This window comes from Tripterygium wilfordii, chromosome 10, assembly GCF_013401445.1.
Source record: "Tripterygium wilfordii isolate XIE 37 chromosome 10, ASM1340144v1, whole genome shotgun sequence".
Classification (NCBI taxonomy): domain Eukaryota; kingdom Viridiplantae; phylum Streptophyta; class Magnoliopsida; order Celastrales; family Celastraceae; genus Tripterygium; species Tripterygium wilfordii.
Window position 1 is genome coordinate 8,813,820 of NC_052241.1, and position 17,446 is coordinate 8,831,265.

Consider the following 17,446-nt stretch of genomic DNA (forward strand, 5'->3'; position numbering starts at 1 on the left):
ACCTCTCAGGTGTATAATATGAAATGAAATGTATCTAGGCTTTGACAATAGCCTTCAGGGGTTGTGGAGAGAGATTGATTTTGACGATTGAATCCAATGAAATATGAGACTGATATTTACAAATATAATTTACTTATATAGGAGGATCGAGTGTATACCTTCCTTGATGGCTTGGATGATCGACTTGATAAGGTCCAGAGTGATGTACTCCAGACAAAACCGTTTCCCATAGTGGAGCAGGCATATGCTTATGTTTGAAGAGAAGATTTGAGACAATCTGTGATGATAGAAACATGGGATACATCAACTAGGGGAGTGATGGCATCAAAGGAGGAACCTGATCGACTGGACATGCTGGAGGACAGAACCGATCTAGTTCAAATATGACACAGCAAGCTCCCTCACTACTATTGATGTCGCATGGAACTAAACATTCTGGAAGTACTAGAAAACCAAATATTGCTTGAAAGCCCAAGTCACAATCGGAAGGTGGGGGATGCACACACTATGGTAATCCTAAACACACCCATGAAACTTGTTTCAAATTGCATGGATACCCATAATGGAGGACTGAATTCAAGGCCAAGAAACAACGTGAAGCTGCTGGAAAAGGTGGTTCTGGTTGGGCAACTTTAGTCAATGCCGAAGCTTAGCTGACACTAATTCCACATGTAGAATCTTTGCATGCTTGATGGTTTTACAACACTCATTGACTCAGGTAACTGTGGTTATTCTCTACTTAGTACTGGTCATCATGATCATAATGGGTGAATAATTTATTCGTAAGCAACTGATCACATGACATTCGATTCTAATGATTTTGTTAGTACTTCCCAACCTAGACGAAGCAATATTGCTAATGCAAATGGGGTAGAGTATCCAATCCCAGGATCAAGTATTGTTGCTTTGTCACCGTCCTCATGTGTGGGTGTGTTTTAATCAAAATACATAAGGGTATAATAATAAATTTATAGTGATTTATTTATAAAAACACAAACATTTTAAATTGATGTTAGGGTGTATTTAACACATACTGTTGTATTTAACAAAAATAGCAATATATTTAACCGTTCTCATTTTATATTTATGTTTATGATGTTAATTTTACAAATTCGTTGACATTAATAATATTATGATTCTTAATAATTTTATATTAATGATACTAATGACATTAATTTTAATTTATATCTGATAAAGTTTGAGAGTAATGACAATAATTATGCAGTAATTAGTGAAATAACATTAAATTATTAAAATTATTTTAAAACAAATAAAAATAATTAATTATTTTGGATTGAGAATTTCTGATATTTAACCAATTCCGGACAAAACTTGTGGGTTGTGGCTGAGTCCTGCTCCGACCAGTCAGACCAGCCGGTCCGGCCAGATTTTATAACGCCCAACAAATTGAGGATTAAAGTGCAAACATACAGTTCATAGATATATAATTTCCATGATATACAGCATATTCATGTGCTAATTTGCTATTATCAAATTACAAATTTACAACTACCTGGGTCCAGTTGGGCCTGGGCCATTTCGAGCGACCCATTTGTATTCCTGACGATGATACCTACACCTGAACGACCCCGGGTGGCGCGTGGGAGAACACACACACTTCTTTGTTGCACCATCACCTCTAGCCACCTCTGTTGGCTCTGCCTCCGCCCTCTGCGACACAAACTGGCTGCTTCGATCCCCAGAAACATAGAAGCTAACACCAACCAAAGAATCAAAAGCTGGGTAGCACATAATTAATCCCCTATGATCTTTACAAAGAAAATGGGAGAAAGGGGTCGAGATTTTAGTGATGAAATGAGTGCGGTATATGTAGTCTATATATAATATACATTACATGACAGAAGAAGAGAAATCAATGCAGGGGTGAAACCATCAAAGACAAGATAGATTTACCAATAAGAGTTGGTTTGGTTAATAATCAGTTGATTTAAGTATACGTGTGCCTAATATTCGATTCCTATCAAAAACGTAATTATATGATATTTCAAAACAAAAAGACAAGATAGATTTCAAAGTGGTTGCTCATGTTTTGTCCTTATGTTTGACAGATGGAGTTGTGGGATTTGAGTGCACGCGCCTGTGTGAATCACTAAAAGGCGGTGAGGCTTATCTGAAGACGGGGGGTTATTCTTAGCAGCAACACTTGGTCTGCCTTGAAGTTAACCTTTGTCTTGTTTCTTATGTTGTTTGTTTTGGACAAAATAAAATTAGAAAATTTAGAGTATGATGTATCACGTCTCTTATAAAAAAAATATTAAATTCTTATAAAATATATTATTAAAAATTTCACTTGAGAATCTTTTAGAGAGTTAGAGTATTAATTAAATTTTTATTTTTCTATAAATTTAAAAATTAATTTTATTTTAGAAAATTTCTAATTTTTCAAAATTGTATAAAAACGATTCAACAATGGTAAAATCAGTCGTTTCAACTTATTTTGACCGTTATAGCACAACCTTATATTTTAGATTGATTCGTACTAGTGAAAGTATCGGGTACCAATTTAATCGGTTGAATTGTTATGTATTGATCGATATTTAAAACATTAGTATCACTTTGCTAAGGTAAATAGGTGGGCTTGGACTATCATATTAGGACCTGTGGATCAAGCCTCGGCTTAAGCAGTAGCCAAACCTATATTTAGGTCCAGTTTGGTAAAGTATATTAAAAATAGCAGATATGCTAACAGAAATGGTGGTAGCAAAAATATTGGACAATTTTAATAGCATATATGTTGTCAGAATGGTTGATAGTGTTTGATTCAACTTTTGTTGATAGCATTTATGATTGTAATATTATGTGATAAATTACGTGCAGAGGTATTATGTATTTTAATTGAAACAAATGTAAATAAATAGTAAAATAAATAACAAAATTTATAAAATAAACATAAATGATTAAAATAAATATAAATGATTAAAATAACTACACATGCCACGCTATCTCTGTCATTATTGTATAAGAAAACGAATAAAAAGAAATAGAAAAATCTTGATTTTTATCAAAAAGTAATAAAAAAATCTTGATTTTTATTTTTAAAAAAATCCTTAAGAGAGCAGCAGCGGGAGTGCTAGTGAGTTGCACCGGATGATCTTGATTGTGGGCCCAAGTTGACAAAGTTGTCCAAAAAGGGAGAAATTTTTAAGGATATTGTGGGTATAACATTAAAAGTTTGAGTACAATAATCACATAATTTCGAAAATGCTACTAAAATTGTCCCAAAAGTTAGCATTTTCAAAAGAGCATAAAATGCTCCCAAAAGTCCCTTGGTTTTGTAGCCGAAAATGGTCGTTTGGCAAGTTACAAGCATTTATACTATAAAGTAGTAGAAATGCTGGATAAAATGTCTTACCAAATTGGCCCTTAGAGTGTGTTTGGATTGAGGAATTTGGAGAGAAGGGAAGGGAAAAAGACTTTCCTCAATTATAATAAAACTTGGCAATGATAAGATGAGGGTATTGAGGTAGACAAGACAAAATGGAATGTCTACTCGAAAAAGGGTCAATCAAATTCCTTGACTTTATTTCGGGCTAAAATAACCCATGTTCTAAATTTTGAATAAATATACCCCATGATTCACATAGGCTTCTAATATCAAAAGGGAAACATGATAAGATAGAAAATTTGAAAACTGACAAGGCTAACATGAAGAATGTGGTACTTCCACACTCCATGATTCACATAGATACTGTTTATTGATTCTCAGTGAGTCTGAGAAAAAGTGAAATAAATTCAAATGGAGATGACAAGAAAATTATTTCTCAGCAGAGAAAAAAAAAAAGGAATTTATCTTCTACTAGAGTTAAATAAAAGAGAGTCCGCACACCACCACCACCGTGTAAATGCTAAAATCGATAAAGACTCCCCGAATGGCCTGGTACGCGACCAATCCCCGCTCCAACAGCTTCTCGGCTCCTTCCCAATTGTGCGCCCGAGGAGCAACTTTTCCTTCCTGAGCTCCATGTTCTTTCTGCTTCTCGTAAAACACTCGAGCGAGTACAATAGTTACATCCATCAGCAAAAGTATATAAAGAGGTCTAGAGGCTACAATACTCTCTGATCTCACAATGTTCCAACCAAATAGCGGGTAATCGACGTAAGATAGAACCACCAGAAGAGCTATCATGAGAGAACACATAGCGCGAGTCGGCTCAGAAGCTACAATGCAAGAATTTAACAGCTTGGAAGAGAAGAAATGGTTAGACTGAATAGGGTGTGGCTTTTGAAAGTCATTTGGTGCCTTTTGAACTACTGTTCTTGTTTCGGTCTCTGAGAAATGGCCTTGTTTTGGCTCTGCGCCAGTCTTACATTTGCGCAGTTGTGGTTTATCTTGGTTTTCAAACTCATCCCCAATTTCATGTTGAAAGCCAAAGCCGTCTTTGTTACCAGCTGTAACAACAACAATAATAATCAATAATGAAAATCAATATACAGATCATTTTGTTAGGAATTAGCCTCCCTAAATAACAGCCAATAGCAGAAAAATTAAAGAAGAGAAACAATAGAAACACAAGATTTTACGTGGTTCACTCAATATAGACTACGTCTACGAGAGTTGTCACTAATATTCAGGTAATTCAAAATCGAAACTTCCTCTCTACAGTGTTAAGGAAACCATGTGAAATTCGTACGATTTGGATCCTGGCCAGGTTCCACAAAACGTATCACTTTTTTTATCACTATAAAAATAAGATGTCATGGCATTTGAACTAATGGTTGTCTGGATCTAACATTCACCAGCAGCAAAATTTGTTAAATTTTGTGTGATCATTTTTTTTTTGATAACCGAGAACAATATCATACAAGTTGTATAATCGAGATCTACACTTTTAAATGATCATTACTCATTAGCCTATGAATTGTACACATGTAGAAGATGAAAAAATGTAGAAAGATTTCTTATCCAATCCTCTTAGAATCACAATTTTATGAATAGAGTAGGAAGTATTGCGTACCGTCGATTTGATCGGAGAAAATGGCTTCTGAATCATAGGAGGAGAACGCAGGCGGTGATGATTCTGTGTGCGCATGATGATGGAGAGTTGGTGATGCAGGAAGGGTCTGGACTCGGCCAGTGATGAGAGCGATGCGATCACTTCCTCTCTCTGCGATTCTCCTCCTCCGTTCTCTGCTATTACTCATCCTCGCTTTCTGTTATTTCTGTTAAGCTTCTCGTATATATTACTACATATTAGAACTTTGGGCCAGGCCCACACTGAAACTCAGAGCCCAAATCTTTTCAAGGTTAACGGGGTTTTCAAAGATCCAGATTGTCTAGGGACTCAAATGACAAGGCTCAAGCCCAATTTTTAAACGTTGATTTTTGAAGCTATCAAGGTCCACAAGGGGCTAAATGGTAAAAGCATTGTTCTCAGTAGAGGTGGCAAAACTCTATTCGGTCCCGATGGCTGAATTTTTCCTACCCGGATTAAACTAAATTTGGATATAAGTTACATGTCCAAAATTTAGGTTTTTGTTCGGTTTAAACTGGATTCGGGTCCAAACAAAGAAATTGTCCGATTTACTTGTCCGGACCCTAAATCAGATTAAGTTAATATCTTATTTATTTGTATGGATTTAAACCAATCCGAGTTTAGTCAATTAAGTACATTCGAAATCTAATTCGAGTTAAAGTCCGAACATATACTAGTCCCTCTCTAGTCACCACCCTAGTCGGTTGATCATTCAAACAATTATTGAAAAATTAAAGTAAATGCTAAGCAATCTCTCCACCTTTACATAATATGAGAATCAGTTTTTATTGCCAATTTAATAAATGTCATCTAAAGTTCCTCAAAGACCCTTACACTTCCATCAAATAAAAATTCTTGAACCATGGTTTGGAGGGGTGCGCCAGCCCTAGCAATAGTGCAACGCCTGGGCGACACTCGAGGACTCCAATAGCAAGCTATTGTGATGAGCCCTCCCCCTTTAAAAATTAATTTAATATCATGTGGATCGATGACCCACGTATCAGATATTAAACTGATAAGAACAGATACTACACTTGATCTTAGCCAAAAGGCCGAGAAAGGTATGCTTTGTTTAATGTTGTGTTTCGCCTTTTATATTGTGGTCGAGCTACAACCTCCACCAACTTTCTCGATGTGGGACAAATTCGATAAAAAAAACCATAGCAGGATAGATGTGGCATTAGGTAGAACAAGTCTCCAACTGAAATAATGATAAGAAAGAGAGACGCAGGTAGACAAACTAACACGAGCAGATGCTAATAATTTGTGCCCAAAATAACTCCCTCACGGTCTTCGACGACTGTCTTGTGCAAGCCAAAAACGTGAACGACAAAAAGGGTTTCAGGTAATATGGTGCAAATGATCATGTATTGAATGGGCCTAACATGGATCTCTTAAATAAGGTTGTCAAAATCGGGATCTTACATAAGATCGATGGAAGACATACAATATCGAATCGTAAAATCGAATCGTAAAATCGTAAGATTTTATAAAATTTAAAAAATAAATGTAAAATAATATAATTACTTATTTCTAAATAAATAATAATTAACATGATATAATATACTATAGTTTATAGGTAATAAAAAATTCAAAAATGTGATTATTATTTATTTATAGACATGATAATATTTCACAAAACTGTAATTTTTTTAGACCTCCAGAGAACTATAAAAAGCAAGCACAATAATTGTGTAATATTATATCATGTTAATATATTAGAACCAATTTTTCAAGAAAAACTAAGATTAGAAACATAAGCACATTATTAGTAAACCATAACCCATAAGTCCATCACTCCATAAGTCTATTAAGGTTAAGATCAGTAAAATCGATAAGATCGGGTAAGATCGTAAGGTCTTATCAATTTTGGGATTTTATATCGATTCGAATCGTTTTGGTTACCTAAGATCGTACAATCTTACGATCAAAATCGGTATTTTGACAAACATGCTCTTAACTATTGGAGCATGAGCCTTTGGCGGAATTAAGGAAAGTAAACTTTAGTCACACCCCTAAATTTACTAAAAATATGCCGTTAACTGATCTTTACAAAGGGTGGTCAAATTAAATTGGGGCGTCTTTAGTAAATTTAGGGGTGCAACTAAAGTTTATCAAAACCAACAAGAAGTCTAGCCCAACTAGTCCAACAAGATACCATTGAAAGCCAAACCTTGGAATCAGCAGCAACATTGGGTAATTGTAAGGTTATGTTCATTAGCATGAATATTGGGTAATTGAAAGTTATGAGCATGACTTAAGGAGCAAGGATATACCACAATTCTTGATTCTAGGAAGCTATGATGGTGGAGCTGTCATAGGCTTATATCATTCAACGGTTATTATGATGTAGAATTCTATTTAAACTAGTTTATTTTCTTGTGTTGATCATACAATTCTTCTGTATTAAGAAATATTTCGTGAAATTAGGGAGTTATTCCTATCCCTTTGAGAGTGATTCTCATCTTTGATTCTCATCCCTTCGAGAGTGATTCTCATCTTTTATTATTTTCATAGTATCGTTGTTCTTTGCAAGATAATTTTGTGGAGATTATAGTCTGTTTGCATCATAATACCTTTACGGGACACTTGGTTCGTAATAGAATGAGTGTAAACGTGAGATGAATCATGAATGTGATAATGAGTGTGAAGTGAGCATGATCATGTTTGGTAGAAAATAAAAAAAGTGGATATGAGTGTGAGAACTTTAATCGTACAATTTTGATATTACCATTTTTATTTTGAAAAAAAGAAAACAATATGTTCTATTGTTTGTAATAAAGGTAAAATAGTCTTTTGCATATTAAAACTTATTCTCTATCAATAGGGAGCATGGATTCTCCACAAAGAAGAATAAAAAGTGGAATGAGTTCGAGATTTCATTCTCCCAAAATCCAACAAAATAAGGAAACGGGTGATTTTCAATCTCGTCCCACCCTCATTCGACCAAATTTAATATTCCTAGTGTTCCCATGCTTGGCTGTGAAATATCATTTGGAATCAATTCTATATAGCTACCTCATATTGAAAAATCAAAAAATCAACAATAAATAAAATAAAATAAACACCAATTGATCGGTTGACTTATAAAATTTTTGTTTTTTTTTTTATCTACGAAAATAAGAATAACAAAGGGAAATATATAGAGAATACTAATATAGAAACTCACAATTAACATCGTGTAAAATCGATTTTAAAGTCGACTTTTTTTTTTTGGAAAATATCATAGACCTGATTGTATTAAGTTACCCAATAAATTGGATAAATGAGGCTTGTAGCCCATAGACACTCGGGACCACCATAAAGATGGAATACAACCTATAAGACTAAAAAAACAAGAACAAATTAAGAAAACACAAACACTAAAACAGACAAATTAAAATCGTTATTAAATGTAAATTGGACACCAAATCCGTTTGTGCATGTAATTAAAAGCCATCCTTATTAAGGTTTGTATTTATCTTAATATATATTAATATATTCTTACCTCAGAATCTCCGTAGAAAATCAAAGATTGAAAAATATGTTTTAATAACTCCAATTGATTTATTTCAAAAGCAGTTTCTTATTAAAGCCAATGCATTTATAAACATCTTTACAAGCATTTATGGCTTTTTTTTTTGGGGTAACTTGTCTTTGTTTAGTTTATAAATCAAACACACATCTCCATTGCTTTCACTCAAACCCGATCAAACCAAAATGCCCAAGAACCTCCAAAAATCTCTTCAAAATTACATTTCAAAGATAAAAAAACCCAATACCCCAAACATTCAATCGATTCCATCCTCCAAAAATTGCATCCTCTCAGGCTGCAAGTATCCAAAGACGCCATCTTTTGTCATCAATCGTAACCAAAATGAGGATCGCGACAAGTCTAGCAACAACGATGATGCTGCCACACTCTCCGACGTTAATCGATTTCTCTTCGAGAATTTCAAATCACTTTATATAACAAACGACGAAGAATACTTTCACGAAGAGGAGGGTCATGATGAAAATGGAGATAATCAACTTCAAAGACCAAATGAGGTTTTATTTGAATCTCCTAGGTTTGTTATTACCCCACCAAATCTTCATGAGTCACATCGTTTTTTTGTGACACCGGGCACGTCTGGCTCGATTATGGAGGAGGCTCGGTCAAGTAGGGCAACCACTTCGAATGAAATTAGCTCGAGCGCAAACTCGAATAATGCTGTATCCGATTCAGTCCATGAATCAAAAGAATATACCATGCTTCCTGATGATTGCATTGCTGTTGTGACATACTCTCCGAGTCCATACGATGATTTTCGAAGGTCAATGCAAACTATGGTTGAAGAGAAATTGAGACACCATGGAAAAGTTGATTGGGATTTCATGGAAGAGATTTTATTTTGTTATTTGAACTTGAATGAGAAGAAATCACACAAGTTCATATTGAGTGCTTTTGTGGATCTCATCGTTGTTTTGCGTCAAGATTCAAAAAATGTTGGTGGAAGATCAAGGAGGACTCGGAGTCCTCAAAATGCAAGAGAAAGGAGGAGGAATATGAGATAACGAATGTGTATCTTAAATTGATGGAATGTACTAAGAAAATGCAACATTGAAAGTTGTTTTTACTATTAAAATACTTAATTAATCAATTACCTCAAATTTTAAGTTGGCATTCTTTAATTTCTCGTTTATTTTCCCTTCTTCTGCTTCGGTTCCTGGGCCTTGGGTCGGTAGTCGAGCTCCGGGACATTACTACCATGGCTACTATCGACCCAAGATGGCTGAGTAGAGAAAGCGTCGGATTGCTAATTCGTTGTTAGACTCGGCGAAAGTTTAAGGGTATGCGGAGAAAGTGAGGGAAATAAGCTTCTAGGTTAAAACTCTACACCCTATAGGCCTATACAAATAGCGAGGAGGTCAGGAGGGTGAGAGCCTGAAACACGCCATTATAACGGGCCTTGTGCCTTAGGAATTGAGCCCTTTTCAGTCTTTTAATAAACAAAAGCCCGTCTCGTGCAGACCAGCAAAGGAAATTAAAGCCCATATCGATAGCCCATTAAGGAGGAAAACCCAATAAATTTATTCGCTTGCTATAGATCTTTCTAGAAGATAGGTATATGATCTCTACTCTAGACGGTCTAGACACGTCATGACTATTTGACCCCCCAACCCGACGATTTAAAATACAAAAACAAAAATTAAAAAAAGAAAAAAGGGCACACAAACCCTTTTGTTTTCCTCTTAAAAGCCCTCACTCTTCTCGGTGGTCGTTGTTTCCTCTCGAAAGGGGAGAGAATTTCCCTGAACCCAAAGCCCACCGTCCCCCCTACTTCTCCTTTCTCCCTCTTTACGTCTCTCGCTGACACTTTGCTGTAGATCGCTGAGAGGTAAGATCTCTAAAGCTCAGCTTTGCGGTCAAAGTCTTGCTATGGCGTTTGTTCGAATTTTCGATGCCGATTTTGTAGATCTGTTATTTTCGTTTTCTTTATCTAGCCAGATTTGCTGAGTGAGTTGTTTGATTGGCTATAGATTTAGATGTTTTAGGGCTGCTGGTTATATCGTTAATTGTGTTTTATTCTTTTATTTATTGGTTTTCGTTAGGTGGCAGTTCTAGTGACGTTTCATCTGATGTATTGATTTCGAGGATGCCTTTATCGTACAACTTTATGGAGTCTGTTTTGTGTGTACAGGCTGTTGTTTCAAATTGCATTGTGTTGCTTTCCAGCGAATATCGGCTATTTACTTTTCTACGGTCTAGTTTTGGATTTTGCATCTGAATTTGTTTCTCAGTGCAGTTGAATTTTGCAGATTTATACTTTATCTTGTTTGGTCTGAGGGAATGATGTAAAATAAAAGCGTCTCTTTCACTTTTTCGTAATTTTGGAATCTGATTTGTAGTTCTCTTTCAATCTGTGGTTGTTGCTTTCTTACATGGCTAAGTGGGTTGTGCTGTTTATACTTTACAGTTGTGGGCGCATGTTGATCAGCTTGGCCATCCATGTAATATAATTTTTTGATTTTCTTTTCATTATTTAATTGCTCTAACCTGAGCTAGGCCGATATCGTCTCTTGTTGTGAATAGATCGTGCCATTGCTGTTTGTGATTATTCTTTGAGGTATAGGGACTATCTACTTTAAAGAGCATATATAAATTATTGAGTTGGCTCTTGTTGTCCGGAAATTTGATTTACATCTGTTCTATCCAGGTTGAGAACATCTATTTAGTCAAATAAGTCACCTAACTATTGGTGAAAGATGAGCGTCGTTGGTTTTGACTGGGGCAACGAGAGCTGCATTGTTGCTGTTGCTAGGCAAAGGGGCATTGATGTTGTGCTCAATGACGAATCAAAGCGTGAAACCCCTGCTGTTGTTTGCTTTGGTGACAAGCAGCGATTCATTGGGACTGCTGGTGCTGCATCAACAATGATGAACCCTAAAAACTCAATTTCTCAGATGAAGCGGCTAATTGGCCGCCAATTTTCTGATCCTGAGTTGCAAAGGGATCTCAAGGCATTGCCTTTCACTGTCACTGAAGGTCCTGATGGGTATCCTTTGATTCATGCGCGCTACTTGGGGGAGATGAGGACATTTACTCCAACTCAAGTTTTGGGAATGGTCTTGTCTGACTTGAAAGGCATAGCTGAGAAGAATTTGAATGCGGCAGTGGTTGATTGCTGCATAGGAATACCAGTTTACTTCACCGATCTTCAAAGAAGGGCTGTGGTGGATGCAGCCACAATTGCAGGGCTGCACCCTCTCCGTTTGTTTCATGAAACAACTGCCACAGCTCTGGCATATGGTATTTATAAGACAGATTTGCCTGAGAATGAGCAATTGAATGTTGCTTTTGTTGATATAGGCCATGCAAGCATGCAAGTGTGCATAGCTGGCTTCAAGAAAGGCCAACTGAAGATACTGGCTCATTCTTTTGATCGATCATTAGGGGGTAGGGATTTTGATGAAGTGCTCTTTCAGCATTTTGCTGCAAAATTCAAGGTAGATTACCATATTGATGTTTTCCAGAATGCGAGAGCTTGTCTCAGGTTAAGGACTGCTTGTGAGAAGCTGAAAAAAGTTCTTAGTGCCAATCCTGAGGCTCCCTTGAATATTGAGTGCTTGATGGATGATAAAGATGTAAGGGGCTTCATTAAGAGGGAGGAGTTTGAGCAAATTAGCATTCCCATTTTGGAACGTGTAAAGAGGCCACTGGAAAAGGCTATTTCAGAAGCTGGGCTTGCCATTGAGAATGTTCATATGGTTGAGGTTGTTGGTTCTGGTTCTCGTGTCCCTGCTATTATCAGGATCCTTACTGAGTTCTTTGGAAAAGAGCCGAGGCGAACAATGAATGCCAGTGAGTCTGTTTCCAGGGGCTGTGCCCTGCAATGTGCTATTCTAAGTCCGACTTTCAAAGTGCGAGAGTTCCAGGTAAAATTCTCCCACCGGTCCTTCTTGAGATGTCGCAATGATTTTCCATGTCAATATTATGTCTCCTAATCATCATCTTCTATGCTTTTATTTTTCCAAATGATGATGTGGTATGCTGCATGAATTCAAATGAGAAATTAATGAGAAAAAGTTGAATGAAATATGTTGAAATTATGTATTTTATACTCCCTCCGTCCCATTTTGGTTGTCAATCTTTCCATTTTGGGCTGTCCAAAAACTAGTGTCGCTTTTCTTCATTAATTAACAATTTCGAATTTTGTTGTCATATTTTGAAATTACCCTTGGTACTTTAATTACCCTTGTTTCAAGGAAGAAGAAAGAAATACCACCATAAATAAGGGTAAATTTGGAATAACATGGTTATTTTGTGTAGTTGAATTGCATTAAATCATGTTTCCTTAAGAAGAAGGATTTTTAAAAGATAACAGATAAATTGGGACGGAGGGAATAACAGTTAAATCTATCTGTTGTTTCTGCTCAATCTTATCACACAGTAAATGTGTTTAGTAGAGTAATGATTTGCTTGTCAAATGTTTCAATTCATGCAAGCATGTTGTTTTTCTTAGCTATGATACATCTGGCTAACTGGAACATCTCCTAAGGAAAGTAACAGGGATACAGACGGTTGTATTCACATATGATGTTGGGTGTTAGTTTGAATAATTATCGACTCATGTCTCGCATAATTGATTTTAACAGCAACATGGACTGTCTAATTTCTAAAGGTTTTTTAATTCTATAATGTCATTGAATTTCTAGCCATAAAACTACCAGTGATAGCTTGAGAGGTAGGCATGTCCATGTCTATGTGGTTGTAATTGTATGCTTTTTGCTGGATGTGAAATGAAATCTATATAGGATTCACTTTTCGCTTTCATATATGCATGTTACCAGTGATAGTTGTGTATTGGTGTATTTTCATATTGCCTGGTTTCCTGAATTGGATAGGTATGTGTTATCTCCAGCTCTTTTTTATTGTTCACGTCTACTTTCTGAGGCATGTCCTGGATTTTACATGGTCTTCTTTTCTATTACATGAAGTTTACATGATGTATCAAGTTAGTCCTTTTGTTTTCAGTCTCTTATGCATTTGCAAATGGGGAATAGTTGTAAATGAATCACTCTGTTCTTGTTTTCTTATCATCATCTTCCTCAAAGCTTTAATCCATCGGTGAAATGAATGAGAAATCCATCACATAATTGCTGATTTAATTTGTACGATGCAGGCCAATGAAAGCTTCCCCTTTCAAATTGCTTTATCTTGGAAAGGCTCTGCTCCAGAGGCTCAGAATGGAGCAGGGGACAATCAACAAAGTACAATTGTATTTCCCAAGGGAAATCCAATACCTAGTGTCAAGGCTCTCACATTTTTTAGATCTGGTACATTTACAGTTGATGTACACTATACTGATGTAAGCGAGTTGCAGGCACCTGCAAAAATCAGTACTTACACAGTAAGTAATTAGCTTAATTCAGTGTTATATTAATCCTAATTTGATGTTATCATTAAGTGGATATCTCAAGTATTTGTTTCTTAATTGTACAATGTTCTTGTACAGATTGGCCCTTTCCAGTCGACAAAAGGTGAACGAGCAAGAGTAAAGGTTAAAGTTCGTTTGAATTTGCATGGGATTGTCTCTATCGAGTCTGCAACTGTAAGTCAGTGATACCTGAATTTAACTAATTTGGTCCCATTTTAAATTTAACTCTGAATAAGCTTCTTCGCTTTTTGTCAGCTTCTGGAAGAAGAGGAAGTTGAGCTACAAGTTTCAAAAGAGCAATCGAAGGAATCTACAAGTATGAACACTGATGAAGCTTCCACCAACACTGCTCCTGCCAGTTCTAATGAGACTGATGTCAATATGCAAGATGCCAAGGGGCCTGCCGATATTCCTGGAGCTGAAAATGGTGTTCCTGAATCAGGAGACAAGCCTGCACAAATGGAAACAGATACAAAGGTGAGTAGTGTAGTTAGTGCCATGAATGGACCATTAATATATTCTGTTTTGATCGTATGGATTTTGTAGGTCCTATCATACCCAGTATGAATCATTGTGCATAAAATTAAATTGTTATTATAATATCTACTTATTTAGAAACATTTGTTGTTGGTGTCTGTGGAGTGCATGCAAGTAAACTGTGGGCACATAGGCACTTTTGGCTTGCTATTATGGACATTGAAGACATAACTGTGGTTGATTAGCTATTAGTCCTGTTTAACATGTAGAAACATGGCTAGGTAATTTGAGGAAACAAAGATTATTGACAAAGGATTAAAGAAAATGACAATTCGCTTGGTTTTATTTTCTTTTTCAATGAGGAATTTAGTGCAGTAGCTGGGATAGTGAAATATGATGGTTTCTTCCCATCTTTGCACATTTTAATCCTGCTTTTGATGTGAAAGAATCTTCTGCTTCCAATATGTTATAGTTTTGACTTTTGAAGTGTTTGTTTTTTCATGGTCCATCTTAATGAGGTAAAAGATCTCTCAGTGAAGGAAATTACATGTTGGTCATGATGTATGATTTGGCATGTTATGACTCTGATTATAGAAGTATTTTCCTTTTCTCTCGGGTCTTGAATATGTGGTTATGGGTGGGGTCCAGTGAAAAGGCATGAGCCTTGGGTTAGCCATGGAATTTATCATGCACTATCCTATTTATATTAATCTCAGTATTGACTACACTTATGTGGGATAAGAAGTTCATGCAGAGTTTACATTTGTTAATCTGCTACATGGTTACAGGTTGAGGCTCCTAAAAAGAAGGTGAAGAAGACGAATATCCCAGTATCAGAGTTTATTTATGGTGCCATGGTACCAGCAGACGTGCAGAAAGCTGTAGAAAAAGAGTTTGAAATGGCTTTGCAGGATCGAGTAATGGAAGAAACTAAAGATAAAAAGAATGCTGTTGAGGCGTATGTTTACGACATGAGAAACAAGGTATGTTCTATCACAGCTCTACTGGTGAATGTTTTGTAGCCTTTTTTTGTATTTGCAGTACTAATAATTTATCTTTTGTTGTCTCCAGCTCGGTGATAAATACGAGGAGTTTGTGACGGATTCTCTGAGGCAAGAGTTTACTGCTAAACTTCAGGAGGTAGAAGATTGGTTGTATGAAGAGGGTGAGGATGAAACTAAGGGTGTTTATACTGCCAAGCTTGAGGAGCTAAAGAAGGTGGGGGCTCTATCTCTGAATGGCTCTGCCGCATGCACCCTTTCGTACCCATTCTTCTCACTTGTTTTTGTTGTTGGTGATGAGTAAGATTAATGTATTTGTGAAAATTGCAGCAAGGTGACCCTATTGAAGAGCGTTACAAGGAGTATACGGAGAGGGGATCCGTGATTGATCAACTGGTTTATTGTATTAATAGTTATAGAGAGGCTGCAATGTCAAATGACCCCAAATTTGACCACATTGACTTGGCTGAAAAGCAGAAGGTGGGAAGTTGTCAGCTCTTCCTTTCTTCTGTCATTTCCCCCTCCCCCTCCCCCTCCCCGGTCATTCTAGTTTTTTTGTTTTATCTTGCTGGTGCATGTTTAATAAAGCATTCAATTATTTGCTGTAGGTCTTAAATGAGTGTGTGGAAGCAGAGGCATGGTTAAGAGAGAAAAAGCAGCAGCAAGATACACTTCCCAAGCATGCTGCTCCTGTTCTCTTATCCGCAGATGTGAGAAAAAAGGCTGAAGCAGTTGACAGGTATTATTTTTAGTTTCGTGTCTAATATTTTGGTTTATTTGTGAGTTGAGCTCTACCAACTCTGGTAACTGTATTGTTCTGCTAAGATTTGGTAGTTGCGGTCTTGGATTTTAGGAACGGGATAGTGTTTGGGACTTATAGTTGCAATTTTTTTTTCTATAAATTGCTATCTCCACTGGTATATTAATGTGTGAATCAAAAGTGACGTTTGTTAGTTGTGGGTTTGCTTCAATAGATTCTGCAGACCAATAATGACAAAGCCAAAGCCAGCAAAACCTGCCACTCCTGAAGCACCTGCGACGTCACCCCCTCAGGGAAGCGAACAGCAACACGGTGGGGACCCCAGTGCAGGTGCTGACACACATCAGAGTGCCAATGACAAAGCTGCTGATGGCAGTGGTGATGCTTCAGGGGAACCAATGGAGACTGACAAGTCGGATACTACAAGTGCTGCCTAATTTTTTAGGACAGGTGCCTTCCCAGTTTTTCTGCTGGGCAAGAGGTTTGGTCATACGTATAACAATTATTTATTTAGAAGCCTGGGGCGAAGAACTCTACTTGGACTGGTGAAGGGTTGTGGGATGTGATTCTCATTTGTAAAGCCCTCTCTATGGTCTGCAATTTTATCACTCTTATGATTCGAGTCTAGATTCCAGTTTCTACAGAAGGGTTGCGAAGCAAAAATTTAAGACTGATATATGGTCTTCATTCCCAACTTTCTCTTGTGGGATGAGGTCCTAGGATTATACTCTTTCGAGAGGAGATTTAAGTGTTTAGGGATGTTTCGAGTTATTGTGTGTAGAGATATTGTCATTATAAGTTTGATCCTCTTTTTGTGGAATGGATTTAATTCCTTATGAGGGTCGAAGCTCTTGGATTTTGTTGAAACCGTCTAATGGGTGTGGTTCTGATTTCAAGTTTTGGTTGGACTCAGGTATGTGTTTTCATTAGGTACAAACTAAATTCTGATAGACGGTTCACACTAACGCGTTAGGTAGTAACTACTTTTGTCTGTCCTTAATAACATGTAAAAAAGAAATGTGAAATCAAAAGATGCACTGCCCAGCGATACAACAATGGTGATTGCATTCGAGAGGCCCTAAAAATGGCTGATGATCATATTTTGGCTCTCTGGACTCTAGAAGATTTCCAAGCATTCCAATCCATGATACATGACATGACCAAATCGATGAACATGGATTTTTGGTGACATGTGATGTAACACCATAATAATGCCATTACAAAGCTCCTGCTTTAGAGGCACCTTGATGGTCTGAGAAGATGAAGGTAAGTCGGGTTTTGTTCCCAGCTCATTTACTTGCTCAATCCTACTTG

The 17,446-nt window shown here is 36.7% G+C and overlaps 3 protein-coding genes and 1 non-coding gene across 5 annotated transcripts; 2 read left to right on the forward strand and 2 right to left on the reverse strand.

Annotated features, from left to right (window-relative positions):
- Nucleotides 1-3,731: 3,731 nt before the first annotated feature.
- Nucleotides 3,732-5,163, reverse strand: LOC120007352. The gene is made up of 2 exons (XM_038857548.1): nt 4,977-5,163; nt 3,732-4,410 (listed from the first exon to the last, which is right to left on the reverse strand). The coding sequence occupies exons 1-2, from the start codon at nt 5,161-5,163 to the stop codon at nt 3,824-3,826; spliced, it is 774 nt and encodes a 257-aa protein (XP_038713476.1). The 3' UTR covers nt 3,732-3,823.
- Nucleotides 5,164-5,864: 701 nt separating this feature from the next.
- LOC120008288 lies at nt 5,865-6,059 on the reverse strand. Its single transcript, XR_005470415.1, has one exon. It is a non-coding gene; the product is annotated as a U2 spliceosomal RNA (small nuclear RNA).
- Nucleotides 6,060-8,693: 2,634 nt separating this feature from the next.
- LOC120007353 (transcription repressor OFP14) lies at nt 8,694-9,530 on the forward strand. Its single transcript, XM_038857549.1, has one exon. It carries the CDS (start codon nt 8,694-8,696, stop codon nt 9,528-9,530), a length of 837 nt encoding a protein of 278 aa, XP_038713477.1.
- A 681-nt stretch (nt 9,531-10,211) lies between these two features.
- On the forward strand, nt 10,212-17,028 carry LOC120007502 (heat shock 70 kDa protein 15-like). Of its 2 annotated transcripts, none has more exons than XM_038857766.1 (10): nt 10,212-10,354; nt 11,174-12,392; nt 13,640-13,867; nt 13,973-14,068; nt 14,150-14,371; nt 15,160-15,354; nt 15,443-15,589; nt 15,703-15,852; nt 15,981-16,111; nt 16,347-17,028. In XM_038857766.1, the coding sequence occupies exons 2-10, from the start codon at nt 11,223-11,225 to the stop codon at nt 16,567-16,569; spliced, it is 2,562 nt and encodes an 853-aa protein (XP_038713694.1). In that variant the 5' UTR covers nt 10,212-10,354; nt 11,174-11,222; the 3' UTR covers nt 16,570-17,028. The 2 variants fall into 2 exon arrangements, with proteins under 2 accessions (XP_038713694.1, XP_038713695.1); XM_038857767.1 differs by lacking the exon at nt 10,212-10,354 and adding an exon at nt 10,951-11,083.
- Nucleotides 17,029-17,446: the final 418 nt, after the last annotated feature.